Raw genomic sequence first — 26,927 nt, 5'->3', positions numbered from 1 at the left:
TAACAAAGACAGATGAGATTTAGATCTAAACTTTTGGGCGAAATTTACGGGTAAATCCCTGATGTAAGCAGATTTATTCAGTGGAAATCTGCAAAAATCAAACTCATCATCTCTGAGCATTTCAGTATAACTTTAAAGGAAAAGTCCAGCCAGCACGGAATAACCAATTGGTCATTATTTTTTTACCTAAAACTAAAACGTTTGCGGTGATTTAATTAATTTAGCATAACTTTGGTCGCGATCACCGAGTCCGGGACCGGACATTTTTATAGTAAGAACTCATTACTAGACACATCTGCAATCAATAATTATTGAAGATTTCCAGAGGACTTCACCATTGAAATTCACCAGAGCTATAGTGAAACTGACAATGCCCACGTGCATGGCAGCTGGATGCTGGAATACATCGGGTAAAAGTGGAAAAAAAAGAGTTATTTCACCTTTCCGATTCCTGATCCTCCACGGACGGGTTGATCCTTGGATTGCCAACTTGAAGAGGGAGGATTTGCCATCGAACTTCTGGCCAGAGAAAAAAAACTTAATATGTAGCCGACATTTGGAAGAAGAATGTTTTCAAGATGACTTGGATAATAGCGCGTTGTGACAAACACCAGATACAGCACTGGGACTTGATCAACAGCCGATACCGCACCGTGACGTCACTAACCAGTAGTTGGCAGTAGTGTTCTTTGACGAACATGGATGCCTCCAGTAAAGCACTAGCCTCGTGAGACCATCCTGATCTCGCGAGCTTTCAAGGTTTCACTCGCAGATCAGTCTGGAGACTCTCCGTTAAAGAAAATTTGGAGCCGTTCACCAAACGAACGTCCAATCAGCGTTGGCTTTGAGGCGGGTTGAGGTGTGACGCAACGAGAAGCGCGACAGTGCAGTCTAAAGAGCATGGCGGCTTCAGCCGATGAAACTAGCCTTTACCGTGGCTATCGAGCAAGTTTTATCGGAATTACAGAGTATTTCTTCACTGAAAGAAGAGCAAAACACTGCTCTGGAGGCTTTTCTCAGAGGAAAAGATGCTTTTGCTCTTCTCCCGACTGGTTTTGGCAAGAGTAGCCTGGCTTTTAGTACGTCATATGCTTCGTTGATCTGATTGGTTTATTTGGCCCGTCTATCACCAACATAGGCCAATCAGCTAACCAGTATTTTCGCCCCTTCCCAAAATTACTTCAATGGAAGGTTTCCAGATGGATATGCGAACCAAATCCATCTGGTGGAGTCAGGTTAGTAAAGCACATTCAAATGAAAATTACTTTTAATTAAAACACATAATTTATTGAACAGTTTCATACTTAAAGTACTTTCAGAATTCAGTTTGAATTGTGAATATGAGCAGACTTTTCCTTTAGAAGGCTCTTTGCTCTAAATGTTGTTTCAGTTTCCGATATTTTATCATAATCTCTTAGATTACATTTTGTGGGAGTTGAGTTGAATCTTCTTCATTTCTCTTTAGATCATTTTTGTTCATTACGTTAATATTTTCTCAGATGTTTCAGTCTTTTTTTATCTGTTTCATCCTGCAGGTTATTTTCACTCTTAGTGAACTTGATCTTCATTCATTTCCAGTGTTTTCTAGATCTTTCATTTTACCGCTTACATTCTGTTATAAATGAAATTAACACATCATTTCAAACCACTTTATCAGTAATTTATTTCTAAATAAGGAAAATGATTATACCAGAATCATTACTTCCCATTTTTACTTAAAGTGATATAATTTAATAATTGCATCTACTAATCTCCGATGAATTGTTATTATAACAGTTTTAGTGGGTTTATTTTTTTAGGGTTCTTTAAAAACCTGCGCTGTTTATTATTCTTAGTCATCCTGATTGTTTAGTTTAGCTCCATATGTAGTCTAACCGGGAAACTCAAATGTTTTTAGTTGTTTTTTTGTGTGTGAATAAAGAAAGAGTTTAGAACATTTTTATTTAGATATAAAACTGCTCTATAACTTCTGCTCATGTGTTCAGGGAGGCTTCTTCTTCAAAATATTTGTGAATGTTTTTGACTCTTTTTTTGTATAATAACTGCTGTAATATTGTATTGATCTGTAATAATATGTATATCCTGTTGAATTCTATTCGATTCTATTCTATCTTTAACAGAATCTATAGTTGAGAACTATGTGTTTTTGTGGTTTTTTTGTTTCTTCTATTTTCTCTTAAAGAACAGATTGTTTATACCCAACGGGGCTTATCTTTTTAAATTAAAATAAAAATACTTCATGTTTAACTTGATCCACTGCAGAAAACCATTTAAGGGGATATTTCAGGTCTTTGGACATGAAGTTGTGTGAAAAGTTCACCGTATTTAGCTGAGATCCAACAATGTCAGGATTTTTTTTTATCTCAGACCTTTGATGTGCCGCCATCAACACCTTTGTTTCTAGATGTTGGAGCTTGGCCTGTTTTCCAGTGTAGTCCTGTTTCTCTGACTGTGACTAACTGGATGTGTTCTCTTCATCCTCTGACATGGGAGCTGGCTCGGAGCTCATCTGCCTGGCTGTGTGTTTCCTGGACGGGGCCGCCTGTGGAGCTGGTTGACAGTTGCCTTTTGTATCTATGCTTCTTTTTCTATGTCTGTTTCTGTCTCCTTGAACCCCAGTGGGCCTCAGCAGATGGCCGCTCACACTGAGCCTGGTTCTGCTGGAGGTTTCTTCCTGTTAAAGGGAGTTTTTCCTCTCCACTGTCGCTACAAGCATGCTAAGTGTGAGGGATTGCTGAAGAGTCAATGAGTCGATGCAATCAGCTGGTTTTCCTTAGATAGAAAACTTTGAATCAATCTGACTGGATGATCTGGTGAACTGGAAAGTGACCTGAGATGACTTGTGTTGTAAATTGGTGCTATAGAAATAAACTGAGTTGAAATGACCTAGATATGAATTAGGTCATTTTTCCTTCTTTTTTTCTGTCTTAGTTCTCATGAATCTAAGAAATCTAACACTTAAATGGTGCAGAAACCTTTACTGTCAACATTAACATCATAACCAAAAGTAAATATTTTCAAAAATGTATGCAATATTTATTCATATACTTTAATTATTTTGCACCACTAGATCTTCTGTTAATTATAATTATTTCAAAAGCATTAATAGTTTAAAGGATGTTTGACTTTTCAATGTTTCACACAGACTAAATAAACCAGATGGACGTTTAGAGATCTAAACCATTCTGTCCTCAATGCTCTGACATGAACATATGAGTGAGTTTCTGTCCGTCCTGATAAAGACAGTTTAATGAGTTTTATTTAAGCTCTTAGTCAGCAGAAAGTCGCCCCTGCACCCCCCCTCCACCATCCACGCTCTCCTCCAGCCGTCTGCTGCTTCATCCTCTGGCTGACAGCAGCCAGCTGGAAGGATTCCAGATGAACTTTCTCCAGATCTCCTCCTTTTCCCTCCATTTGTCTGAATGAATCAGGCGGAGTTTACACTAATGATGTGGGATGCACTGTTAGGGGAATTAAACCTCCTACACAGACTAAAATCACATCATTTCAGACGGTGTGTAGAAATCTGGGCTTTTTGCAGCTCAGGTGGATAAAGTTATAAAAATACAAGTTTTATCATGAAGAATCCTTTTAGGGTGTCACAGTCATTTTTAAAATTCCTTCAATTCCTCATATTAACTTATGAACTCAAAGGGAAACCCATTGATGGATCCATTAAGAACATTAAAACAGATCCCTGCTCTCTCTCCTAAAACAATGTGATAGAGACCAAGCTTCAGACGTCTGCAGCTCCTACCCATAATGCATCAGCTGCACACTTGTACCATTGAACCACACTGCAGGAACTAATGGACCCGACCTGCAGACTAGAACATCAGCAATCAGTCAGATTTATGGAAAACATTGTTTGATTTTTCGTGAAAATAAAATTTTAGCTGAAAAAACAGATTTAAAACTAAAAATACATTTTAGATTTATTCTTTTTTTCATTATAGTTAATTCATCTTTTATTTTAAAACTTTTGTGTGGGGGCGGGGCTTAGATGACATGCAGTATGAAAAGAGGAATGACAGTTTAGTTGCTTCACCTAACTTTTAAATGTTAAGTTTCGCTTACCATTTCAAAAAACTGAATCCGAAAAAGAGATTTTAAACACTTTTTTTTCAGCTTAAAAATGTTTTTGAATTTAATTTTTTTTTTCTTCTTTTAGTAAAAAGGTACTAATCTTTTTTGTGAAGTTTAAAATTTTTTCTGAATAAACTTCAGTTGAGCCTCATGCAGGCGGCTCTGATGCAGTGATGGGTTCGGTCCTCTGCATCGTCGGAGCTCCACGTCATCATGAGCAGCTGCTGCCGGCTAAATCCACCCAGGGACGCCATGACGTCATCTACCATCAGAACCCTGGTATGGAACTTCTGTTTATACTCAAAACAGTCACAGAACTTCCCACAAAAGGTCCGACGGGCCTCTGAATGAAGTCACTGCTTTCAATAACGATATCTCTTCTATTATATCATAGAAAGTACTCCTGGTTCTGGTGGATTAGTGCTTACCACTGTGTCCATCATGGGTGGAGCTCATGCTGCTGTAAACCTACCGCCGTCTGTTCATCTCTCTGCTCATTAGGCTGCGTGAGAGTCAGCGACCCGGTTCTGTCCACCTTTCCTATTAAAGGTTTCATCTTTTTCTAGCAATGGAAACCAGGCTTCAAGTTACCCGACATTCCGCCTCTAAAAAATGAGAACATTTGTTCTGTTTCTGAATGAATCGGGTCTTTGTGAGACAAACAGAAAGGAGGACAAGAACTGTGGCAGCAGGTTGGAGGGAGTCCATCAGTTAGATAATGGAAGACAGAAGCAGCAGATTTGAGCCCTGATTCTCTTTCAGCTGAGTTTCTTTTATTACTTTCAACATTTATCTTCACAGTTTTAAAAAAAGACATATGAACCTTCACGTTCGGTTCTCCATCAGAGGCTCTCAGGTGGATCCACTTCAGGATGTTACTTCCTTCACATCCTCCTCATTTCATTCATAACCTGTTGAAAGCTGGACCCTTTATGTCTAGAACTGAATTTAAGCTCCTTCAGACACATAAACCTTTTATAAGAGATGCTCTTAGCTCCGATGAGTCGCAGATATGAGTTTATTCCTCTTCTGGGACCATAAACAGATTAACCAGGCAGTTGCAGGATGATGGATGTTCTGCAGGAGTCATTAGCAGAACTGTGTTTGGACTGAGAAGATGAGCAGCAGAAACGTGCCTGAGTAAATAAGAGATGACGCAACATCAGCTCGTGGAGCTCAGAGCTGCTCCTCTTTAGGGAAAGTTTCCTCACTCAGTGCGAAATGTTTAGACGGTGAAGACACAAGGGTCTGCCGCTTCCTGCTGGACTTTCCTGCTCCCTGTGATGCTGTATCATGATGCTGATGATGATGAGAAGCCTGATGAATCTGATCTTCCTCTTTCTTATTTTGCTTAAGACGTTTTAAATTCTTTTTACCAAACACTATATTCTGATTTTTTTCAGAAATATAATCCGAATTCCTGTTTTAATGCAGAATAATCTTCTGGCTCCATTCTCTGATCCTTATTCCGTCCCTCTGGATTATTTTCCTCCTGTAATGTTAAAACTACTTTCATGAAAAGTGGAAATCAGGGTTGAGCATATGAATTTGTTATTAGTGTCTAAGGTATCAGAGTTGATCTTAATTCCCTAATTGTTACTTTAACACTTTAACTACTTTAACACACAGGGACTGACACGGTGTCGAGTGTTTCAGTTATTTCCAGGAGTCGATGCTCAGTGTTGGATCTACTGGTCTGGAAAACTGAAATTCTTAAAAACTGTGTTTCCTGGTGTTTCTTTTTCCTGATGAACCACAATCAAAAAGTTAAATTTTTCTGAGGACATTTAAAGGTGTTGAATTGATTAATTTGTACCATAAACTCAGAATGATGGACCTAGAATTCAGGTGAGACAGTGATTACTTAAATGGCGTTTATTGAAAACAGGCGCGGAGCTGTGGGTCTGCAGCGGCATGAGTAGCCTATCACTGGAAACTCTGATGGAGAAAAACACAGGTAAGAGACCATGATAATCTGACAGAAGATGATTATCCATGTGAGTCACTTACGTGGTTAACAGTTCAGGCCAACTTTATTTAACGCAGTTGGATCCAGCCGGAGGGTTGGAAGCAGCAGTCCCAGAAGGTAAGCATGAGTCTGAGCCAGGTCAGGGAAACTGATCAGAATAGGAAGGCTAAGAGGTCCAGGAGTCCGATAAGCACAGGAACAGGCTGGTTCAGGGTTCCAGGAGTCCAACAGAGAGTTCAAGCAGAACGTACAGTAGGTGAGAGGCAGAACAGGTCAGAATAACAGGAACTCTATGAACCTCTAAAAACTCGCTCTCTCTACTGAGCCAAGACAGGAACAGGCACACTCAGTGGATAAGAGGCAGATCAGGATCAGGTAATAAGGAACACTATGAAGCACTAAGATCTCACCACTGGCCCCCAAGAACAAAAACAGGAACTAGGGCATCAGCAATGATCTTAAACTCAATCTGGTCTCGATAGCTGGGACTGAGGCGTATATAAAGAAGCAGGTGGATTAGATGAGTGGTAATTGGAAACTGAGCAGAGTTAGGCAGGTGAATGAAATTAGCAATTAGACCAGCTCTCAGAGTCATGATTTTTTCCCCAGCTTTTTTTGTCATTACACCTTCACAAGTACAGCACAACGAAATTCACTCTCTGCATTTAACCCATCCTCTTGGGGAGCAGGGGGCTGCCATTTGTGGGGTTTAGGGTCTTTGCACAGAGAGTCAGAGTGGCAGTCTGTAGGAGTGGGTTTCAAACTCACAACCTCCGGAATACAAGCTCTATGCCTTGACCACTAGGCCACCACTCTAGCAGATCATGGCAACTTGTGGATTCATTTTCAGTGTCTCTGATAATATGAATGTGAAACGATATAAACCCTGAAAAAAATTATCAAATCAACTCTGGTCTTTTTTCTGTATGGAAAAGAAAACCTTTTCCCTTTAAGGAAGTAGAACCTTAATAAAACTGTACTGTTTTTAATAACTCACAGATAAAACCCTTCAAACAGATTCAGCTTTTGCACCAGAACTCCAAAAATTCTGTTTCAGTGGAAGTTTTCCTCCAATCTGAAGGTTTTGGGTTTGACTCCAGTTTATAGGATGTGTTGATCAGCGGCTCGACTATATGTTGCTCTGAGAGGACAGCACTGTGTAAATTTAGGCCATGGATATATGGACAGGCTCTCACATCTTTGGCCAGAACCCAGTAGAACCAGAGCTTAATGTTGGCAGGAGGAGGATCGAACCATCAGCCTTAAAATTTTTCACTCAGTGTCTCTTCTGAGGAATTTTCCAGCAGCTTCTCTCCAGTGATGTAAAGAAACTTCATACGTGTGTTTGTGGTGCCGTATGTTGTTGTGGGAACATGAAGGCGTCCATCTGGTCGCCGTCTTTGTTTTAGTGTCCACAGCAGCGAGACGCCCTGCGTCATCAGGGGAACCCTGGTCACTGATGAAGTGATGCATGAAGAAATGGGAAACAGGCCAGAGGTTAAAGAATGGGGGTAAAACAAATGGTGGAACGCTGCTCTCTGCTGGGGAAACAATAGAAATACAACTAAGGTGAATATCAAATTTCATCTGGATCTTTGGAGTAGAATAGAATCTTTTGGAATAGAATAGAGTTCAACTTTATTGTTGTTACACTGTCACAAATACAAAGTAAAAAAAGTTTGCATCTATAAAAAAGTATATATATATATATATATATATATATATATATATATATATATATATATATATATATATATATATATATATATATATATATATATATATATATATATATATTAGATATATTTATTTACATGTGAACAAAGACTATGTATGTATTGACTAAGTGTAAGTGGTGTTGGGTCCGTGGATGTGTGTGTGAGAGGATAGTCCATATGTATGTTATTATTGGGTGTGTTTGGGGCTTATCAGGAGGCATTCAGGAGCGTGACAGCTGTGGGGAAGAAGCTGTTCCCTGCTCTGGAGGTTCTAGTCCGTAGGCTTCTGTATCCCCTCCTAGAGGGCAGGAGTGAGAAGAGTGTGTGTGCAGGGTGAGTGCAGTCTTTGGTGATTTTCCTGGCCCTTTGCAGACACTGCTTCCTGTCGATGTCCTAGATGGAAGGGAGCGGTGCCCCGACGATGCGTAACCCCTTCAGGTCCGAGGCAGAGTTCCAATATCTTCCTTAGGGTCCTCCTGAAGAAAAGGCACTGGTGCGTCTTCTTGAGTTTGGAGCAGCTGATCGTCCAGGTCAGGTCCTCTGAGATGTGGACTCCTAAGAACTTACAGTAAAGCTGTCTACACACTCCACCGCCATCCCCTTGGTGTGGGTGGCTAGATGTGGGTCAGCGTTCCTTGTGAAGCCCAGGGTGAGCTCCTTGGTCTTTTCTGTGTTCAGCTGCAGGTTGTTTGTGTTGCACCACTCAGCCAGACGATTCCACTCCTCCCCATAGACAGCCTCATCGTTGTCTCTGATGAGGCTGATCACCGTGATGTCGTCTGCAAACTTGATGATGGCATTGGAGCCATGGACAGGTCTGCAGTCGTGGGTGAGGAGGGAGTAGATGAAAGGACTCATCACGCATCCTTGTGTCACTTGGGTGTTAATGGTGATGGTGGATGAGAAGTGGTTGCCAAGTCAGACATGTTGGGGCTGGCTGGTCAGGAAGTCAAGCAACCAATTGCACAATAGTGGACTGAATCTGAGGTTTGCAACTTTGGTAGTGAGTTTTGATGGGATGACAGGGTTAAATGCTGAACTAAAGTCCATGAAGTGTATTCTGACGTAAGTGCTCTTAATGTCCAGGTGTGAAAGAACAGAGTGCAGTGCTATTGAGACTGCATTCTCTGCGCTCCTCTTCTGCCTGTATGCAAATTGGTGGGGATCCACTGAGAGGGGAGACAGGATCTGAGGTGAGCTAGAACACGGCACTCAAAGCACTTGTAGATGATGGGGGTGAGGGCTACAGGACAGTAGTCATTTAGTCTGGATGGGTTGGAGTTCTTGGGGATTGGGACGACTGAAATGGATTCAAAGCAGGTTGGTACCACAGTGTGGGCCAAGGACAGATTGAAGATGTCCGTCAGCTCTCCTGCTGGCTCCCCAGGGCACACTGTGAGGACATGTCCAGGGATGCCTTCAGTACCCGCAGCCTTGTGGGCTTTAATCCTACTCAGTAATGCTCCTACATCAGTGGAAAGGAGAGTAAGTGACTGGTGGTCTGGGCTAATGGCTGCCTTGATTGCAGCTGTAGGGTTACCTCTCTCAAAATTAACATAGAAGTTGTTAAGCTAGTTGAGGAAGGAGACATCGGAGGAGGCGGGGGAGGGGTTGTTGGTCCTGTAGTCCATGAGAGTATGAAGCCCTTGCCATATACGTAGTGGTGTTTGGCCTTCTTGATGCCCCTCTTCAGGCCTTGGCATCCCCTGACCTGAAGGTGATGTTGGGGTACTTCAGCAGGAGGCGAACATCCCAGTTCATCAAGGGCTTCTGGTTGGCGTACACTGTGAGGTGTTTGTGGGTGTCGACACCATCTATGATGGTGGAGATGTGGTCCAGTACCGATGTGGCATACTGATCCAAGTCTGTATTCTTGAATCATTCCTAGTGCACAGAATCTGAGTCCTCTGACCACACCTTTACTGCTTAACAGTAGGTTTCACATGTTGGATGAGTGGTGAGTATCAAATAGTGATGAACAAGGAGAGATGGTCTGATTGTCCGATGTGGCTGAGAGGTGTTGAATGGTAAGGTCCAGCCAGGTTCGAGTAGATATGGTCCAGGGTCTTGTCTCCTCTGGTGTGGGAGGAAACATGTTGGTTGAAACTGGGGAGAACTGTCTTTAACTTGGAGTGGTTGTCACCCGTACCGCAACAATAAAAGCAGCCCCAGGGTGTTTGGTTTGGTGTTGCTAATGGCCACATAATGTTTTTTCATTGCCAGCTTGGCATCTGGGGGGATATAAACAGCAGTGAGGTTGATAGAAGTGAATTCCCTTAGAAGGCAATAAGGTATAAATTCGACCATTAAAGACTCCACACTCTGTGAGCAGTGTCTCTCTGTAGTAGTAGAGTCCGTGCACCAAGCTTGGTCAATATGAACAAACCTCCACCTCTGGTTTTGCCAGAGTCATCTACTGTGCTGTCGACTCGATGTGTGGCGTCCCATTAACTGAATAGAATTGTCTGAGCATCTGTTTAGCCCTGTTTCGGTAAAAAGAATAACATTTGGGTCCATAATCTGTCTGCAACTCATCCATTTTATTGGCCAGAAAACTAATTTAGGCAAGGAAATACTGGGTAAAGGCAGCCATTGTGGTGTTAGCTGTAGCCTAGCTCGCAGCCCTCCTTACCCCGCCTTCGTTTACATTCCTGTCGCCGCTTGCATGAACTTCTACCCGACCGTGAGAAGTGGGCAGCATGTGTTCTGGAGATCTCCGGTATGAGTCGAAGATTAGCGATAAAAGTGTCAGAATTGTAGCTCCGATGTTTCTAGAAGCTCATGTCTGCTGTAGTACAGCAATGCAGTGCAGATCTGGAAAAAAGTCCAGTGAGGAGTAGGTAGAAAACATCTAAATAGCAGATTCTGGAAAGACGCTGAGCCTCACGTTGTTCACACACCGCCATCTTGGGCTTTTTGTCAATAAAAAGAACTTCAGAAAACTTTTCAAACATTGTGTGTGTTATTACTCTGGCAGGAAATGAGGGAAATGTGGTTATTACATTAAAAATAATGAATTTTCAAATACTATAATGCTCAAAATAATAATTATTGCTGATTCATTAATGTCAGAAATCAGATTCTTTATTAGGTAGTAATAAAAAAAGTTCTGTTATACAAAGATAATTTAATGGCTTTAAACCAACAAGATTCTAAAATTAACCTAAAAGTTCATAACTGGAAACGAAATGTCTGTTTTAAAAGGAAATTAAGTTTAATCTGAGCTCCAAGTTACCCTTAACGAGATTATTATCAGTTTATTAAAAGGTAAATCACCAAATTAAACATTTAATTTTTACAAATAACCAAAAGAGTGAAGTTTGTCTTTCAGTCAAGGGTTCTTATATGAAGCTGTTCTTAACCCTGCAGGTTTTATTTGATGCACCTTTAGCGCCCCCTGGAGGCAGCAGGTCAAACAGTCACCAGCTGCCTGTGAGCTGAGCTGCAGAAACTAGAAAAAAAGTCTCCACCAGGGCGGCGATGTGCTGCAGGGGTTTGACCTGGAATTGGTTTTTACTTCAAGTTTGAATCTCACTGTTCAAAGACAAATATGGTGGGATATGAAACTGATTGTAAGAGCAGGTCTAACTGTTATAGATCTATCCTGGGGGAAGTTCTAGTTTTTGACCCAAAGCAGATTATTCAACATTCCTCTCCTTATCCTGAATATAAATGACAAAATGAAAAGAATTGATAAAAGAAAGTGCACCCTCTGATTGTTTATTTGGTGTACCAATCCGATGTTTATCAGATTTCAGATCCACAGAGCAAATCAAGAAATAAAAAGAAAAGATGAAACGTTAGAAAAGGACCCAACAAAGCAATGAATGAATGAATGAAGCGCCAGCTTGGTAGGGATATTTGCACAGTAAGTAAATGTAATTGTTTTTGTTGATATCATATGTTTGATAGTTTTAATCAGGGACTTTAAAATCATGACAAACTCTTAAAGATGCTCATCCAGGAATCCAGAATATATTCAGAGAGGGACTCTGATGGAGTTCTGGAGTGGCCTAGTCAAAGTATGAACCACAGATTCTACAGTTTAGCCTTTGGAAAAATGCTGTGAAACCACTATATTGCAGCAGGAATAAAATAAAGATTCATCTGGTTTCCACAAAAGGAAAGGAAACAAAAAAGGAAAGAAAATGGAAGAAAGGAAAGGAGAGGAAAGGAAAGAAAGGGGAAGAACGGAAAGGAGAGGAAAGGGAAGGAAAGGAGAGGAAAGGGAAGGAAAGGAGAGGAAAAAAGGAAAGGGAAGGAAAGGGAAGGAAAGGAGAGGAAAGGAGAGGAAAAAGGAAAGGAAAGAGAAGGAAAGGAGAGGAAAAATGAAAGAAAAGGGGAGAAAGGAAAGGAAATGAAATGAAAGGAAAGGGAAGGTCTTCCTGCTCCCTCTGTAGGTCCCTTCCTAGGGCTCCTCTGCAGGTTTTCCCCATAAACTTCTCATCTTTCAGACAGTCAGAGTCTCACGTTGCCCTCCTTCTCCTCCTCCTCTTCCTCCTCCTCTTCCTCCTCCTCCTCAGACGGGATGTGATGTAAAAACAGAAACTTTTTTCTGTCTCCGGAGCTGAGCGGATCTTTCTCGGTCTGAGTTTTTGGTTCTGAAGGAGCCGAAAATCAGGATTATTTTAGGAAACTGCGGATTTAACGGACCTTTAAACCGCGCTGCAGGAGAGAAGCCGAACCGAACCAGAGGGGGGAAGCTGTAAAGCTGCTGTTGGACCCGGACAGGAACCAGTGGAAATAGGTAAGAACTTCCTGAGATCAGATTTCTGAAAGTTTTCCCTGACAGCTGACCAGAGATCCGCTTCATTGTTCCTCTCCCAGCCTGAGGAGGAGCTCTGAGAAACTGGGAAATGATCAGAGATCAGGAGGAAAACAAGCTGATCAAACAGCTGCTGCAAAGTTCTGCAGGATCCAGAATAAAAAAAAAATAAAATCTGATCAAATCTCAGCTTTTCCTCCACTTTAATAAACTGGATCCATTCATTTCATCCCTTCCTTCATCTAAACGGTGTTTTTATTTCAGATTTCCTGCTCTGATCCGGTTTCACTCTCTTTAGGTTTTAGGAATCTGGAAACAAATCGCTGCAAATGTTTCAGTTTTTCCATCCTGAGCTTCTTCTTTATCATAAGGAGCATCAAAGGTGACGTCACATCACAGCTGCAGGGATAGACAAAGAACAGGAATTATTAGTGGTGCTGGACTCAGCTGCAGGTTCTGGTTCCTCTCTGAGCTGCAGATGATAATAAGGACCACTTGAGGTAAAGATCTTAGATGCTGCAAAGCAACATAGAAACAGACAGAATAGAGCTCCAAACATGAAGCTGCCTGAAGGATGGGGCAGGTCTAGATCCGCAGGTCTAGAGGTGCCAGTGGTGAGCCCTGACCCGGTTTAATGAGGGGTGGTTCTGAATCCGGTCATGTTGGGTCCACTATGGTCTGGGTTCTAAACCGGGGAGGTTTTGGTGTCAGTTGGATGTTCTGGATGTTCTGTATCAATATCTGCTGTTCAGAACCGACTGTGTGTTACGGGTCGGGTTAACCTGCTGGTTCTGTGATCCTCTGATGGTTTCACATATCAGGATCCAGTGGCGGATTTAGGAAATGTGGGGCCCTAGGCAAAGACAGGCAGGGGGCCCTCTGAATTGAGAAGGCAACACATAAACAGAGCCATTCTCCAGATAGATAAATGTTAATAGAACAGACATCCATTATCTGTTCTAGGTTGTGTCCCTCTCTTCTTGTCCCTTTTCTTCTTGTTTTCCTCTCTATGTTTTGTACTCAGCTGACTTTTCATGCTGTCTCTAAAGGAATGAAAGATTTTTTCCAAGCACTAAGCTCACTTAGCTGATTGCTCCTTCCTGTGTTTCCAAAAAGGCCAAAGTAAATAACCCAGTCCTTCTTTTCACTGTAGACAAGCCATGATCTGCTTATCTGTTCTCCATTTTTCATTTGGATGAAATAATAGCTGCATGAATCATGACAGCAGACAAGATAGAGGAGAGCAGGAGGCGGGGTTACCAATCTACTCGCTCTGGAGAGCAGAGTTCGCTGCTTTTAGATGTTGTCTCCAAAGTCTCCAGTAGCAGAAAAAAGTCTCTAGATTTGGCGCTAGGAGCTTTTTAGAAATCAAAGTGCTAGAGGGGTCTGAAAAGTGGCTAAATATAGCGACTAAAGCGCTAAGTTGGCAACACTGCTCTTTGCATGGTTTGTTTTCAAATGGTTTGCTGCTGTCTGTTTGGACCTTTCTGAACATGTGCAGCAAATGGACTGATCCAATATGGTGGACACTGAAGGGGGGGGGGCTGAAACACACTTGATATTATCAGCGTTCTGATGGCATTTTAGCCAAAGGATTTTTATCAAAAACATCATTAATGCACACAAATAAGGAATAGTTGTATGAACCATACATGGAAGCAGAGTTTTATGGGCCAGTTCCTGGGGGCCCTAGACAACTGCCTAGTATTGCCTAATGGTAAATCCCCCCTGACATGATCATAAGCAGGTCCTCCTGCTACTGCAGAACCAACAAGCGGCATTAAACAGATCTAGAATGGCCAGAAAAGTTTAATTCTGTAGAGAAAAGCCTCCAATTCAGATCTGATTTAAAGATCTGAAAAGAACAGAAGCTGTAGATCTAACTCAAAGGTTTTCTTTCATTAAATGATGAAATCATAGGAAATAGGAAATTCATAGTTTGGTCTGTTTGACCCGTTTCTGCTTATGGACCAATAACAAAGCAGGATTTTAATGAGACTGAGCCAGAAATAGACCTATACTACAGGTGTGGAAAAAAAATCAGCAATTTAGTTACTTCCTAGTATCCATTTTTTTTCCTAAGCAAAACATTTTGATCTAAAACTGAGGGAAAATGGGCTTCTTCTGCACCGCCAGTCTGGCAGACGGCGCTGTGGAACCCTTTAGCTGTGCGGCGCCGCGCCATATCTGTAGTTGAGTCCGTCACAGTGGAAAACGTGAACCGACTCGAACCCCAAACAACATGGATACCAAAATAATCTGATGAACATATACAGCGTTTGCTTTTCTATCTATACATTTAATCTTGATAGCAGGAAAAATATTGCAATAAACGGTGATATTGCAATGTAGTGATAACATCGTATTGTAACATTCATGCCAATACTCACCCCTAAAAGAAAAATCATGTCAAACGATATTATCGTATTTCTTTTTCTCGCATTTTTAATGTCGGCTGATACCTGCTTGCTGCTCGCTTCATCACTTTTCAGCAGCCGTGCCTCAAGGTCAGGTGAGGCGCATTCATCGCTGCTGCCTCCATTTGTTCATTATTGGTCTGCTTTGTTAATAAATATTTATTTGTTTGTTTAACGTAACTTTTATCATTTTTTCATGTTCTTATGTAAATGGAGGAAGAGAAAGAAATATCAGCTGTAAGAATTGGTCCAAAAATAGCAGCAGGAGATATTGAGGATTAGTAAATAATAAAAATAATCGGTGAACTCTGCAATATCTGAATCTGAACCCGTTTGTTCCTGTCTGCTAGTTCTTCCTCTGCAGGATCTCAGTGTTGGTGCTCTGACCTCTGACTCTTCAGTCCGGAGGATTCTGGATCATGTTTGGGGTTATTTTCAGGCCTAGAGACATGCCTCCCCGTCCTCATGTTGGGGGGTGGGGGGGGGGGGGGGGGGGGGGGGGAATTTCAGGTTCTCATAGAAGCTTTTTGCTCTTTGCCTTAGTTTGTCCCTCAGTCGGCCTCTGCTGATCAGACATCATTCAAACTGGTCAGTCTGAGAAATCTACAACCGGATCAGATAGAAAAACAGACCCAGAGCTGCAGGCTTATCTAAATAGTGATTAATTCTCGGTTATAAATCCCAGTACCTGCTGATTTGGATCAGATCATCTGAGGTCCCGTCCAGCCTCAGGCGGGCATGAACAGATCCGGTGTCCACGGCTGCAGCTTTTCAAACAGAGAGGCGGTTCTGCCTCGAAACCCAGAAGAAGACTCACCTCTGTGTCCCTGGCTCCGCCTGGATCCCTGCAGGTACAGTTAAACAGCTTTGTGTTTGGTATGAAAACATGATTTATTGTCTCTGGATGAAGCGCGGAAAAGTTCTGAGGTGTTTCACAACAACCCAACGGTGCGGCGTTGGACCGCTGACTGAAGAAAGAAGGTTCCCACGGTGCCGCCCAGCTCAGAGCCTCGGATCAGGTCCAGGTAGGATGACATTCGATTGATCCTAAATCCAAATCCAGGAGTTTCCAGCTGCTGCTGGGAGGTTAACCATTCAGCGCCGATTCATTGGTTCTGCTTCTACTCTTATCCACCAGACAGTCATCAGGTATTGGGCTTTGTTCTGGCTCTACTGAGAGGAAATGTTCCCTTTCTTCACACTGTCACCAGCAATCTGAGCTTTTATTTTGAAAGTCCTGGTGAGGGAGATGCTTCTACCATTCCTCTCCATCCACTTTCATTGATCACTTGTCCTCAGGGGACTCCACCTACTCTAGGACATCGTGCAAGGACGATCCAACACTGCATGTCCTCCATTTGTGATCAAAGCGGTTCTGATTCTCTTCCAGTCAAAGAGGCCTAAATCTCTCTTCTGTTCTCTCCAATGTTATGACTGAGGCAGAAATTGGCACGTTTTCGTTGCTGTGGCAACCTCTAGTTAGAGATTTGGTGTTAATGAACGTTTATGAGGCCATGAAAGCTTGGATACGAGCTGAATTCTTCTGGTATTGTGTGTTCACAAAGACACGAGAATCCATCTTGCTTCGATTTAACCATTTGAGACCGACCTAAAACAGGTCTGCCAATAACGTTGATGTTTTTTGGTTGAGGCGGGACATACAGCTGTGACAAAAGCAGTTGAGCCAATAATTAACATGGCGGCAGAGGAGGAGGCACATGTAGCTGCTGCTAACACATCGATTTGCCTTTGATAGAATAGCAGCAAGAGGATGAAGTGGATGTAATTGTGGTTTCTCATGGCATCCGCTGCCACTTCATTTATTTCTGTGATTGGCTAAAGCCAAAGTTTGGTGGGCGGGCTTTAGGTGTTGCTTTCCCCAATCAGCTCAGAAGGTTCCGTCCCATCCTTCCTATGAACATGATCAATATGGCTGCTGCGTTGGAGGCCTCTAGCGAGGTCCATGGGCCCACAGCATCATAGAGTGAAGGAACCCCTGATGTTTCGGTTTGTAATGGTAGGACAGGAAACCCACTTTCTCAAGGATCAGGCCTTTAAGGCGGCGTGTGGATAGAGTCAACTGGTGACCCAAACATCTGTCTAACGTAAGAGACATGTCCTCCTGTCCTCCCCATTTGGCCTCTTTTTCTTTCAAACTATCGTTTTTTGAAGAAAGAAGATGATTGGTTGGTTTGATCAACTGCTGCTGTTGTCACAGTAACACCATCCACCTTTCCTTTGTTCAGACTCTGACACCCTCTACAAATAAACCTCCTAAAGTCTGAAATTGAACACAGTTTCCGAAGACAACCTGGGAACCAGCAGGTTTTTTCCTGTCTCCAGACTTTGGAGTATTTTTTCTTTTGCATCAAACATCGCGACTCGTAGGTCAACTTTATTCTCATGAATGTTAAGCCGATCGTAAACTGTACGATATTTTCAATCGTTGCACGCAGCTACGGTTCAAAATGTACGACGAATCCGCAGGGTTTAAAACTTCACAGATCACGATGTATGTTGTGATGCGATCTACCTGCTCACACTGTACATCCTAAAACCACACATCTGAGTCAGCGTCGAGAGATGGCGCTGGTCGGACTGGTAAATCTGGAAGAAGAAGAAGAAAAAGAACTCCTTTGTTTGCACATGCGCAGTGCGCTAGGTTCTGGTAAGCAGCAGGATGTGTCCATGACTACCTTATGATGAAGGACTGAATTTCAAACATGTTTGATTTTCTTCCGACCCCTGTTTCCTGGTCGGTTGGTGGTTGCGAGCAGCTGATCGCCCCTTGTTACCCTCAGTATACTACACGACGCAGGACGCTCGATGCGGCGGAATCTCGGCCCAATCGAAAAAATTCTTGCACGACTGGGGAATCAGCCCGAAAAGGGCAAAAAAATCATTCTGACCAGCTTTAGTTTGGTCAGAACATTTGCTGTATAATGACTGTAAAAGTCAGGGGTCGGTGTAGCAGAGTTAATTTTATTAATTTATTTTATTTTTCTTGATGAACCTTCTCAAGACTCATTTTATTTGAATTGACATGTCTGTCATATTATTTATAAAATAATATGTTCATTTAATAAAATAATATATAGTTTTATATATTATTTCTGTTTTATCTTGCTTTCATTTTTGTCCCTAGTTTGTAAAAAAGTCATCCTCATCTATGAATATTTGTTTTCCTTTGTTTTTAATTGTATTTTATTTTGGTGGGGAAGCTTTTATTTTCTTACTTCCTGATTTTGCGTTATATGCTGTGTGTTCCCGCTGCCCTCCTCAGTTCGCGCCTAGCTGCGCTGGGGAGAGGGTGTTTGTGGAGAATCCAGAACCCAGGAGCTGCTGTGTTTAAAATTTTCTTGTTTTGAACAGGAATAAAGTTATCCTGAATCCTGATCTCGAGGTGGATCTGACTTCCTTTTTCCAACCGTTACATCTGGTGCCGTGACCCGGATGCTTAGATCAGCCGCTGCCGATCACCGAGGTTCTGCCGTGTGCTTGGAACGTCGAATGTTCAAGTTAGTGGACTAGTGGGTTCTGTCAGGTTCCATGTTGGTTGCTATTCTGCAACTGTACATAATTGTTTCTGAGCAGAAAGAAAAAGAAGTATCTACTGTCTCCTGTATATTTACTTTTTGTTAAGGGACGTTTTTATAGTAAGATTGTTTTCTGTGTTTTGTTTTATATACTATGGCAGAGGGAAATAAACAAACATATTTATTTTCATCCCCTGCTGGAAGAGGGAGGGGTTTACTTAGCCTAGAGAAAACCTTTGTTAATGACACTCCAGGAGCTACCTCTAAAATGCAGTTTGCATCGGATGATGGTAGAGACAGACATGAACCATTGTATTCGACACCCATTGATTCCAGTGAGCACACCACTACACATCAGTTACGTGAACTTATTGGAGAATTAGGAAGTCAAATTGGTGAATCCATAGCGAGCCGGCTCCTAGCCTGCCAGCCAGCTCTTAGCTCACAGGCTCCTCCCAATAAATCATCTAGAGCTGAATCATTCTCAGCAACTGCTGACACTTCCAAAATAAGTCTGATAGTCAGACCTGATATTAAGGATCCACCCATGTTTCGTGGTGATGGCACAGACAAGTACTCCATTCATGAGTGGATAGACACAGCTGAAGTGTACTTACAGAAACGAGACCTCCCACCTTGTGAACAAGCAGAGGAAGTTTTAAATCATCTCTGTGGCAAAGCTAAAAGTATTGTCAAAGTGGGCCTGAAGAGTAGCTCAACCGGCAACACTCCAGTAGCACCAGAGACGATATATAATATTCTGAGGCGCTACTTCAGTGATACTCCTGGCTCGTGTCTACCTTTGGCCGATTTCTACGCCACCCAGCCGAAAGCTAAGGAACCGCCTGTTGACTATTGGATCAGATTAAACACTGCTGCAGAAGTGGCAGACAGGCATCTAAAGTCCCAGGGGGTAAAATGGACAACATGGACTCAGAAATTGCCATGATGTTTGTCAGAAACTGCCCAGACCCCAACCTTGCTAGTGTCTTTAAATGCAAGCCCACAAGTAAATGGTCCCTAGCTGATGTGCAGGAAGCTATTGATGAGCATCAGAGGGAGTACCAAGCTAAAAAACCAACCGCAACCCTGCCCAATACACATGCTCTTCGTGTCGCTGCTGCTGCAATGGCCAGTGAACCCCTAGAAAATAACGCAGAGTACACCAATGTAAACACAGCCAAGCTCTCTGACCCTGTTAAACCAAGTACAGCTGTTGTTTCAGAGTCAAATGCGTTGGAGAGAGTACTTAGCATGCTAGAAAGAGTACTAGAGCGTACAAGCCAGCCTAGTCCTTCTGTTGTCCGACCAGAGACTGTTCCATTCAACCATGGTTCCCCCTGCAGGGTCTGCAAACAGACCTCACATTCCACACGTACACATTGTATGAGGGAGAAAAGATGTCTGGAATGTTTAGAGATTGGGCATCAAAGAAAGGACTGTCCCAAGGGATCTTCAAATCGACCAGGCAATACTTCACAACATCAGGGAAACTAAAACACTCACATGAGGGAGGGGATAGTTTGAGTGGGAGTGACAAAACCCTCAAACTTGAAGATGATGTACAGACCGTATATTCTGAGTGTGTAAAATCCTTCCCGTCTAACACCACTGTTCTATTCCAGAATATAAATAGGCTTGACAAAGTTGACAGTCTGTTCTATACAGATGCTGTGGTGGAGGATGAAGTGTCATTGAAAGCCCTGCTTGACACTGGTTCAATGACATGTACTATCAGTGAGGGAGCTGAACAGATGTTAATTTGTTCAGATTCAGTCTCCATGTCAAGAGATGTTTGCTCTGACATTACGCTTGTTGGCTGTGGTGGGATGAAAGTTAAGCCAAAATGCATTTATGACCTAAAGATGAAAGTGTATGGCTGCACCTTCAGGGTCCCTGCACTGGTTGTTCCTGGGCAGCAAGATGAAATTATTCTAGGAACAAATGTTATCAAATACCTCCTTAAGCAGTTTAAACAATCTAAACAGTTCTGGCAGGTTCTGAGTAAGCCTGATTCAGAAGAAGCACCTGAAGTAATGCAATTCCTCAGCATGCTGTCCGGCATTAACAGATGGAATGGAGAAACTATCCCTGATATTATTGGGACAGCCAAGTTAATGCAGGCTGTTACTCTTCTGCCCAGGCAGGAACATTTAGTCTGGAGCAAGTTGCCGGCAGCCTCATCCTGTTCTGAAGGCAGTGCAGTCTTGATAGAACCAGCCAAAGCAATGACCCATAAGAATGACATAATGGTTTGTAGATCCATTGCCACTATGAACGGTGAGAGATTGGTTCCAGTCAGAGTCCTAAATACTTCAAGTCAGCCAGTAACCCTGAGACGCAATACAAAGGTGGCACAGGTGTCGGTTTGCATTGCTGTGGAGGATCTGGATGAAACCTCTGAGCTGACTGAAGCTAACTCAATTGAGGTAAAAAACCAGGCAATGCACAGTGAACTGACTGATGACGCAAAAGACTTTCACTCATCGGACTATCAAGAGTCCTTAGTCAAACTTGGACTTGAGAGTTTGGACATTAAATCCTGTGAGGTGTCAGACTATTGGAAGGGCCAGCTGTTACAACTCGTCCGAAAGTATGAGGCTGTATTCTCAAAAACCAAGCTTGACTGCGGATCAGCAAAGGATGTTGTTCACAGGATCCATCTGTCTGACTCCCGACCCTTCAGGCTCCCATACCGCCGTGTGCCCCCGGGGCATTACCATAAACTCAGACAGGTGCTCTCAGAGATGGAAGAACTCGAGATAATCAGCAAGTCGAAGAGTGAATGGGCATCACCGCTGGTCCTTGTGTGGAAAAAGAATGGGGACCTTAGGATCTGTGTAGATTATCGATGGTTAAATGCTCGCACAATAAAGGACGCCCATCCTTTGCCACATCAAGCAGACTGTCTCGCAGCCTTGGGTGGCAACACTATATTCAGTGCTATGGATCTCACCTCCGGCTTCTACAATATTGCTGTGGCAGAAGAGGACAGGAAGTTGACGGCTTTCACAACACCCATGGGGCTTTATGAGTTCAACCGTCTTCCCCAGGGATTGTGCAATAGCCCAGCCAGCTTTATGCGATTAATGATGAGTATATTTGGAGATCAAAATTTCCTGACTCTTCTTTGCTACTTGGATGATGTGCTAGTCTATGTATCCAATGAGGCTGAGGCCCTGAGAAGGTTGGAAATGGTCTTCAGCAGACTGAGAGACCATGGGCTAAAGTTAGCCCCTAAAAAATGTCAGTTTCTTAGAAGGAGCGTAAAGTTCCTCGGACACATTGTGGACAGTAATGGTGTCTCGACCGATCCAGACAAGGTTAGGGCTATAACATCAATGACGGTTGCGGACCTTATGATGGAGGACGGGGTGACACCCTCTCAAAGGAAAGTCAAATCATTCTTGGGCATGGTAATGTACTATCAGCAGTTCATTCAGGATTGTTCCAAGCTAGCCAAACCCCTGTTTGCTCTTACAGCTGCCCCGAAAGGGAGGAAAGGCAACCCACGTGGTGTCGCTTCATTCAAAAAACTGCATGCAAGTGACTGGAAGCAGGAACAGGAAAACTCATTCGAGCTGCTGAAGTCTGCACTTTCGAAATCTGTTGTCCTTGCACATCCTGATTTTAACAAACCGTTCATCCTCTCAACTGATGCCTCCACTGATGGACTCGGGGCTGTATTATCCCAGGTTCAAGAAGGGGAGAGCAAAGCCCGACCAGTCGCTTTTGCTAGTAAAGCACTGACCCGTGCTCAGAGCAAATACCCTGCCCATCGATTAGAGTTTCTTGCACTCAAATGGTCGGTTTGCGATAAGTTCAGTCATTGGCTCAAAGGACACACATTCACCGTTTGGACGGATAACAACCCTTTAACGTATATCCTCACTAAACCTAAACTGGACGCATGTGAGCAAAGATGGGTGGCAAAGTTGTCCCCTTACAGCTTCAGCATCAAATACATACCTGGAAGTAAAAATGTGGTTGCTGACGCTTTGAGCAGACAACCATTCATCAAGAACAAAGTCTCCCAAAGGCTGGTGACTGAGTCCTATGAAGCTTTATTGGAGGAATCACAACAAGTAAGGCGAGATGCAGTCCAGGAGGTCTTTCGGGTCGGTACCGACCTTTAAGGGGATGAATACCTCCAGTCTCTTCAACGCCCAGAACATCAGTCGCTGAGTGAAGAAGAGGTATCTGCAGTTCTGCTGGGACATGCAAAGTGGGACCTCAGTCACGAGCAGAGGGTGTTGACTTGGCTGGCTCAAGACGTAGAGGGGCTAGTGCCGACTGGTTCGGTGCCTCTACCTATGCTCTCCCTTCAGGCCCTCCAGGAGGCACAACAAAATGACCCAGTATTATCGCAGGTCATCCCGTTCGTCATGCGAGGCAGGCGGCCATCCAGGAGAGAAAAATCTGGCTTGCTGCCCAGAGCTTTGAAGCTCTTGAAACAGTGGGAGAAACTAAAGATGCTGGACAACATTCTATATAGAGTGTGTAAAGATCTAAGTACTGGCAAGAAAAGATACCAGTTTGTAACTCCCTCGTCTCTGATAGACCAAGCACTTCATGGCGTTCACAATGAGGCTGGACATCAAGGCCAACACCGGACATTGCACCTGACCAGGCAACGATTCTTTTGGCTCGGTATGGAGCACAGTGTTCGTGAATATGTCAAATGCTGCAAACGTTGTGTTGTGAGCAAAACTCCTGAACCCGAGGGTCGAGCCCCCCTAGAGAGCATAAAAACTACAAGCCCTCTGGAGTTAGTGTGCCTCGACTTCTGGTCTGCAGAAGATGCAAGGGGTCGAACTGTTGATGTGTTGGTGGTAACCGACCATTTTACTAAGATGGCCCATGCTTTTCAGTGCCCAGACCAAACCGCCAAACAAGTGGCTCGCAAGCTATGGGACAGATACTTTTGTATTTATGGTTTCCCTCAAAGAATCCATTCGGATCAGGGGGCAAATTTCGAGAGTCAGTTGATCCAAGAATTGCTGCAAGTGGCAGGGGTAAAGAAGTCGAGAACCACCCCGTATCATCCGATGGGCAACGGCCAGACCGAGAGGTTTAACAGAACCCTTGGTAATATGATCAGAGCCTTGCCACCCCGCGACAAGTGCATGTGGCCACAGATGTTGCAGACATTGACTTTTGCTTACAATTGTACTGTCCATGAGTCAACTGGTTATGCGCCTTTCTATTTGATGTTTGGTCGGATTCCTCGCCTCCCAGTCGATGTCATGTTTCACAATGTGGAAAGGGATAATGAAGTCACGGATTACCACAGCTACACAAGAAGAGTCAGAGAGGACCTTAAAGAGGCTTTAGCTGCTGCTCAGGCTAATGCCTACTCCAGCCAGCAACATCAGGCCCAGTTGTACAACCTAAAAACAAGGGGCACGGACATAGTTGACGGGGATCAAGTACTCTTGGCTAATAAAGGGGAACGTGGCCGTAGGAAGCTTGCAGACAAGTGGTCCTCTAACATCTACATTGTTGTGTCTCATGATCCCAGATGCCATACTTACCGCATCAAAGACGCAGCAACTGGACAAGAGAAAGTAGTCCATCGCAACTTACTTCTGGCAGCAAACTTCCTGCCACTGGAGTTGGACAAAGAGCAAGAGTCAGTGTTTTCCTCTGACATCACCCCAGATCCAAGTACTGTTAACGGTGGTGACCAGGATGTCTCACTTGTGTATTCAGAGAGTAATGGATTGGACCGCACTGCTGATTGGGTGGCAAATACCACCTCAAACCCTGAAGACCTCCAGGATGCTGAAAGTTGTGTCAGGAATCTTCAATCAGGAGCAAGCGATGCTGAGAGTCTTGGAGAGATCGGAAGCGACTCGGCTAAATGTCCAGACTCGCCGCATAACCAGCCAGGAACTGACGAAGAAGCAGTTGTTATAAGTCCTGGTAGGCCAACAACTCCAACAACTGGTGCTGTAAGCCTTGTCAGATCCAGGGCTGGCAGGATAATCAAACCAGTTAACAGACTGATACAACACATGGCACAAAGGAACACACAGACACGTAATGCAGTCCATGGATTTACAAGGAGTTTATTTTTGTAGGAGTAGACAACTTTTGTTTGTGAATAGAGTATGGTAGTATTACACCTCTGTAAATAAGTCAACGCCCATTAGCTAAACTGTATGGGAGAGTAACAGCCACTAACTGTGAGATTGTGTTTACGGCACAATCTTTTAGCAAGCAGGCATTGTTGAGTCTGGCCAACTTTCCAATGTTGCTTTTCCTTTCCTAGAGGAAGACCTTGAATGTCGCTCAAGTGTGTGTGGTCGTTGTCTGTCAGATGGCAAGAATGTTATTCTGTGTCCAGTCTTGATTAATGTTGGGACGGTTTTGAGAAGTTCAGGGGGGAGTATGTAGCAGAGTTAATTTTATTAATTTATTTTATTTTTCTTGATGAACCTTCTCAAAACTAATTTTATTTGAATTGACATGTCTGTCATATTATTTATAAAATAATATGTTCATTTAATAAAATAATATATAGTTTTATATATTATTTCTGTTTTATCTTGCTTTCATTTTTGTCCCTAGTTTGTAAAAAAGTCATCCTCATCTATGAATATTTGTTTTCCTTTGTTTTTAATTGTATTTTATTTTGGTGGGGAAGCTTTTATTTTCTTACTTCCTGATTTTGCGTTATATGCTGTGTGTTCCCGCTGCCCTCCTCAGTTCGCGCCTAGCTGCGCTGGGGAGAGGGTGTTTGTGGAGAATCCAGAACCCAGGAGCTGCTGTGTTTAAAATGTTCTTGTTTTGAACAGGAATAAAGTTATCCTGAATCCTGATCTCGAGGTGGATCTGACTTCCTTTTTCCAACCGTTACATCGGCAACCCGCGGTTCCGGAGCCGCATGCGGCTCTTTAGCGTTCCCCTTGCGGCTTCCTGGAGCTTTTTCAAAAATTTCTGAAAATCTAGTTTTTTTTTTCTCTTTTGTTTTAATATGGTGTGCAGGAGGTCAAACGAAAAATAATTATGTTTTCCAATGCTGTAAACATTTGTATAATAAATACATTTAAACAATAATTTGCGTCATAGCCATAGAGATCAGTGGTCATAACTTGCAGCCAGAGCTGCGCAGTACCATGCTGCAGGAGTGTCTCCATGGATCCCAAAGGGGAAAAAAGGAAGATAGCTGATAAGAAAAGAGGATTCAAAGGATGGACCCAATCATTTTCTTTACTTATCAATGCGGAACGATTGCTTGCATTTTTACTTGGTAATGAGAGGTTGGCTAAAAATAAAAATTTGGAAAGGCATTTCCAGGGAAGGCTAAATATGCAGCCGACCACCAAGCTGGGAGGGAGAGAAAAATGGTGATTGCAGAACTTCTGGATAAATTAGAGGAGATCAAATGTAGATTTAAGAAGTGGATTACATCTCCAAACTCCACTACTGCTGCTAGTTTTGTTGCAAGGATGGAAAACCGTCCACAGATCAAAGAGGTAGAGCTCTGATGCAGGGATGGAAACCTTCTTCCATTTTTTCCCCAAATCCTAAAACTATAAATCCCACCAAGGAACGATGGGATGGGGGATTTCAGGGTTAGAGAGCTCTGCTCGGATGGATGTCAGTTCCTGCTTGGTTCCTCATGACTCAATCAACTCCTCCCAACAGAAACACGTCCTCCATAGAAAGATTCTTTTATCGTGTTTCTATATTTTCATCAATGCAACAAACCTTAAACCGCGCGGTGAAGGGCGGTTAAGCGTCGCTCGGTGAAGCAGCGCGTGATGGGAGCGTTCACTGCTCCTCCCTCACCTCATGCTGCTATGTGACATTTGCTCGATGATAAAGATTTAATCGTGAATGCTTATTATATATTTAAGCCCACATAGTCAATTTCTATAGTGAGATAATATATGTACGAGGCATGTATGAGACTTTTACATTTTTGCAGCTCTAGACAGATTTATTTTTTGTTTTTTTTGGTCCAATATGGCTCTTTGAGCAGTTTGGGTTGCCAACCCCTGGCATAAAAGGAGCTTGTTTTAATGGCTGAAGGACGACCTCGGATCGTCTGTGGAAGACAAAGAGTTTGGATTTCTAATAAAAGATCTTTGGATTCCTCCTGCTCTATCTATCAGGTCCAGATCTAACCTAAACTAACCCTGCAGCCATGTGTCTGAAGGAATTTATCCAAAAATGGAGCCGTTAGAGAGATTACACGCTGACCCAAACCTCACATCTTTTATGGGTTATTAATTTGTTGAACTTCAGCCTGACTGTTGAACGCTGAGGAGCAGCTGGAGGATGAGTTCCTGCAGAGAGTCACTGAGGCTGGAGGTGAGGAAACATGGAGGATCTTTGGAGTGAAGAGCAGCGAGTTCCCTCAGATCGCCTTCACGCTTTAAAGCTGTAACTCCAGGTACAAAGAGATTTGGAAAAATACATCTGAAA

At 43.0% G+C, this 26,927-nt stretch overlaps 1 protein-coding gene and 1 long non-coding RNA gene across 5 annotated transcripts in view; both read left to right on the top strand.

Moving 5' to 3' along the window:
- Window positions 1–12,286: 12,286 nt before the first annotated feature.
- The window catches only part of ddr2l (discoidin domain receptor family, member 2, like), a 49,691-nt gene continuing 35,050 nt past the window's right edge, over window positions 12,287–26,927 (top strand). The window contains exon 1 of one of the 4 annotated variants that reach the window (XM_038287120.1): window positions 12,287–12,520. Coding sequence is in view for 3 of the 4 variants with exons in the window: in XM_038287117.1 (XP_038143045.1) it covers window positions 15,694–15,806 (113 nt within the window). In the remaining variant the exon portion in view is untranslated. Of the gene's footprint in view, window positions 12,521–15,542; window positions 15,807–26,927 lie in introns of those variants that run through there. The other 3 variants (XM_038287117.1, XM_038287118.1, XM_038287119.1) reach the window with 3 other exon arrangements.
- LOC119784862 lies at window positions 18,006–25,315 on the top strand. Its single transcript, XR_005280990.1, has 2 exons — window positions 18,006–18,473; window positions 25,229–25,315. It is a non-coding gene; the product is annotated as an uncharacterized LOC119784862 (long non-coding RNA).

Source organism: Cyprinodon tularosa, unplaced genomic scaffold (assembly GCF_016077235.1).
Source record: "Cyprinodon tularosa strain WSP-4 unplaced genomic scaffold, ASM1607723v1 ctg235, whole genome shotgun sequence".
In the NCBI taxonomy this organism is placed as follows: Eukaryota; Metazoa; Chordata; class Actinopteri; order Cyprinodontiformes; family Cyprinodontidae; genus Cyprinodon; species Cyprinodon tularosa.
The sequence above is the reverse complement of the archived record's forward strand: the minus strand, read 5'-3'. Positions and strand labels throughout refer to the sequence as shown.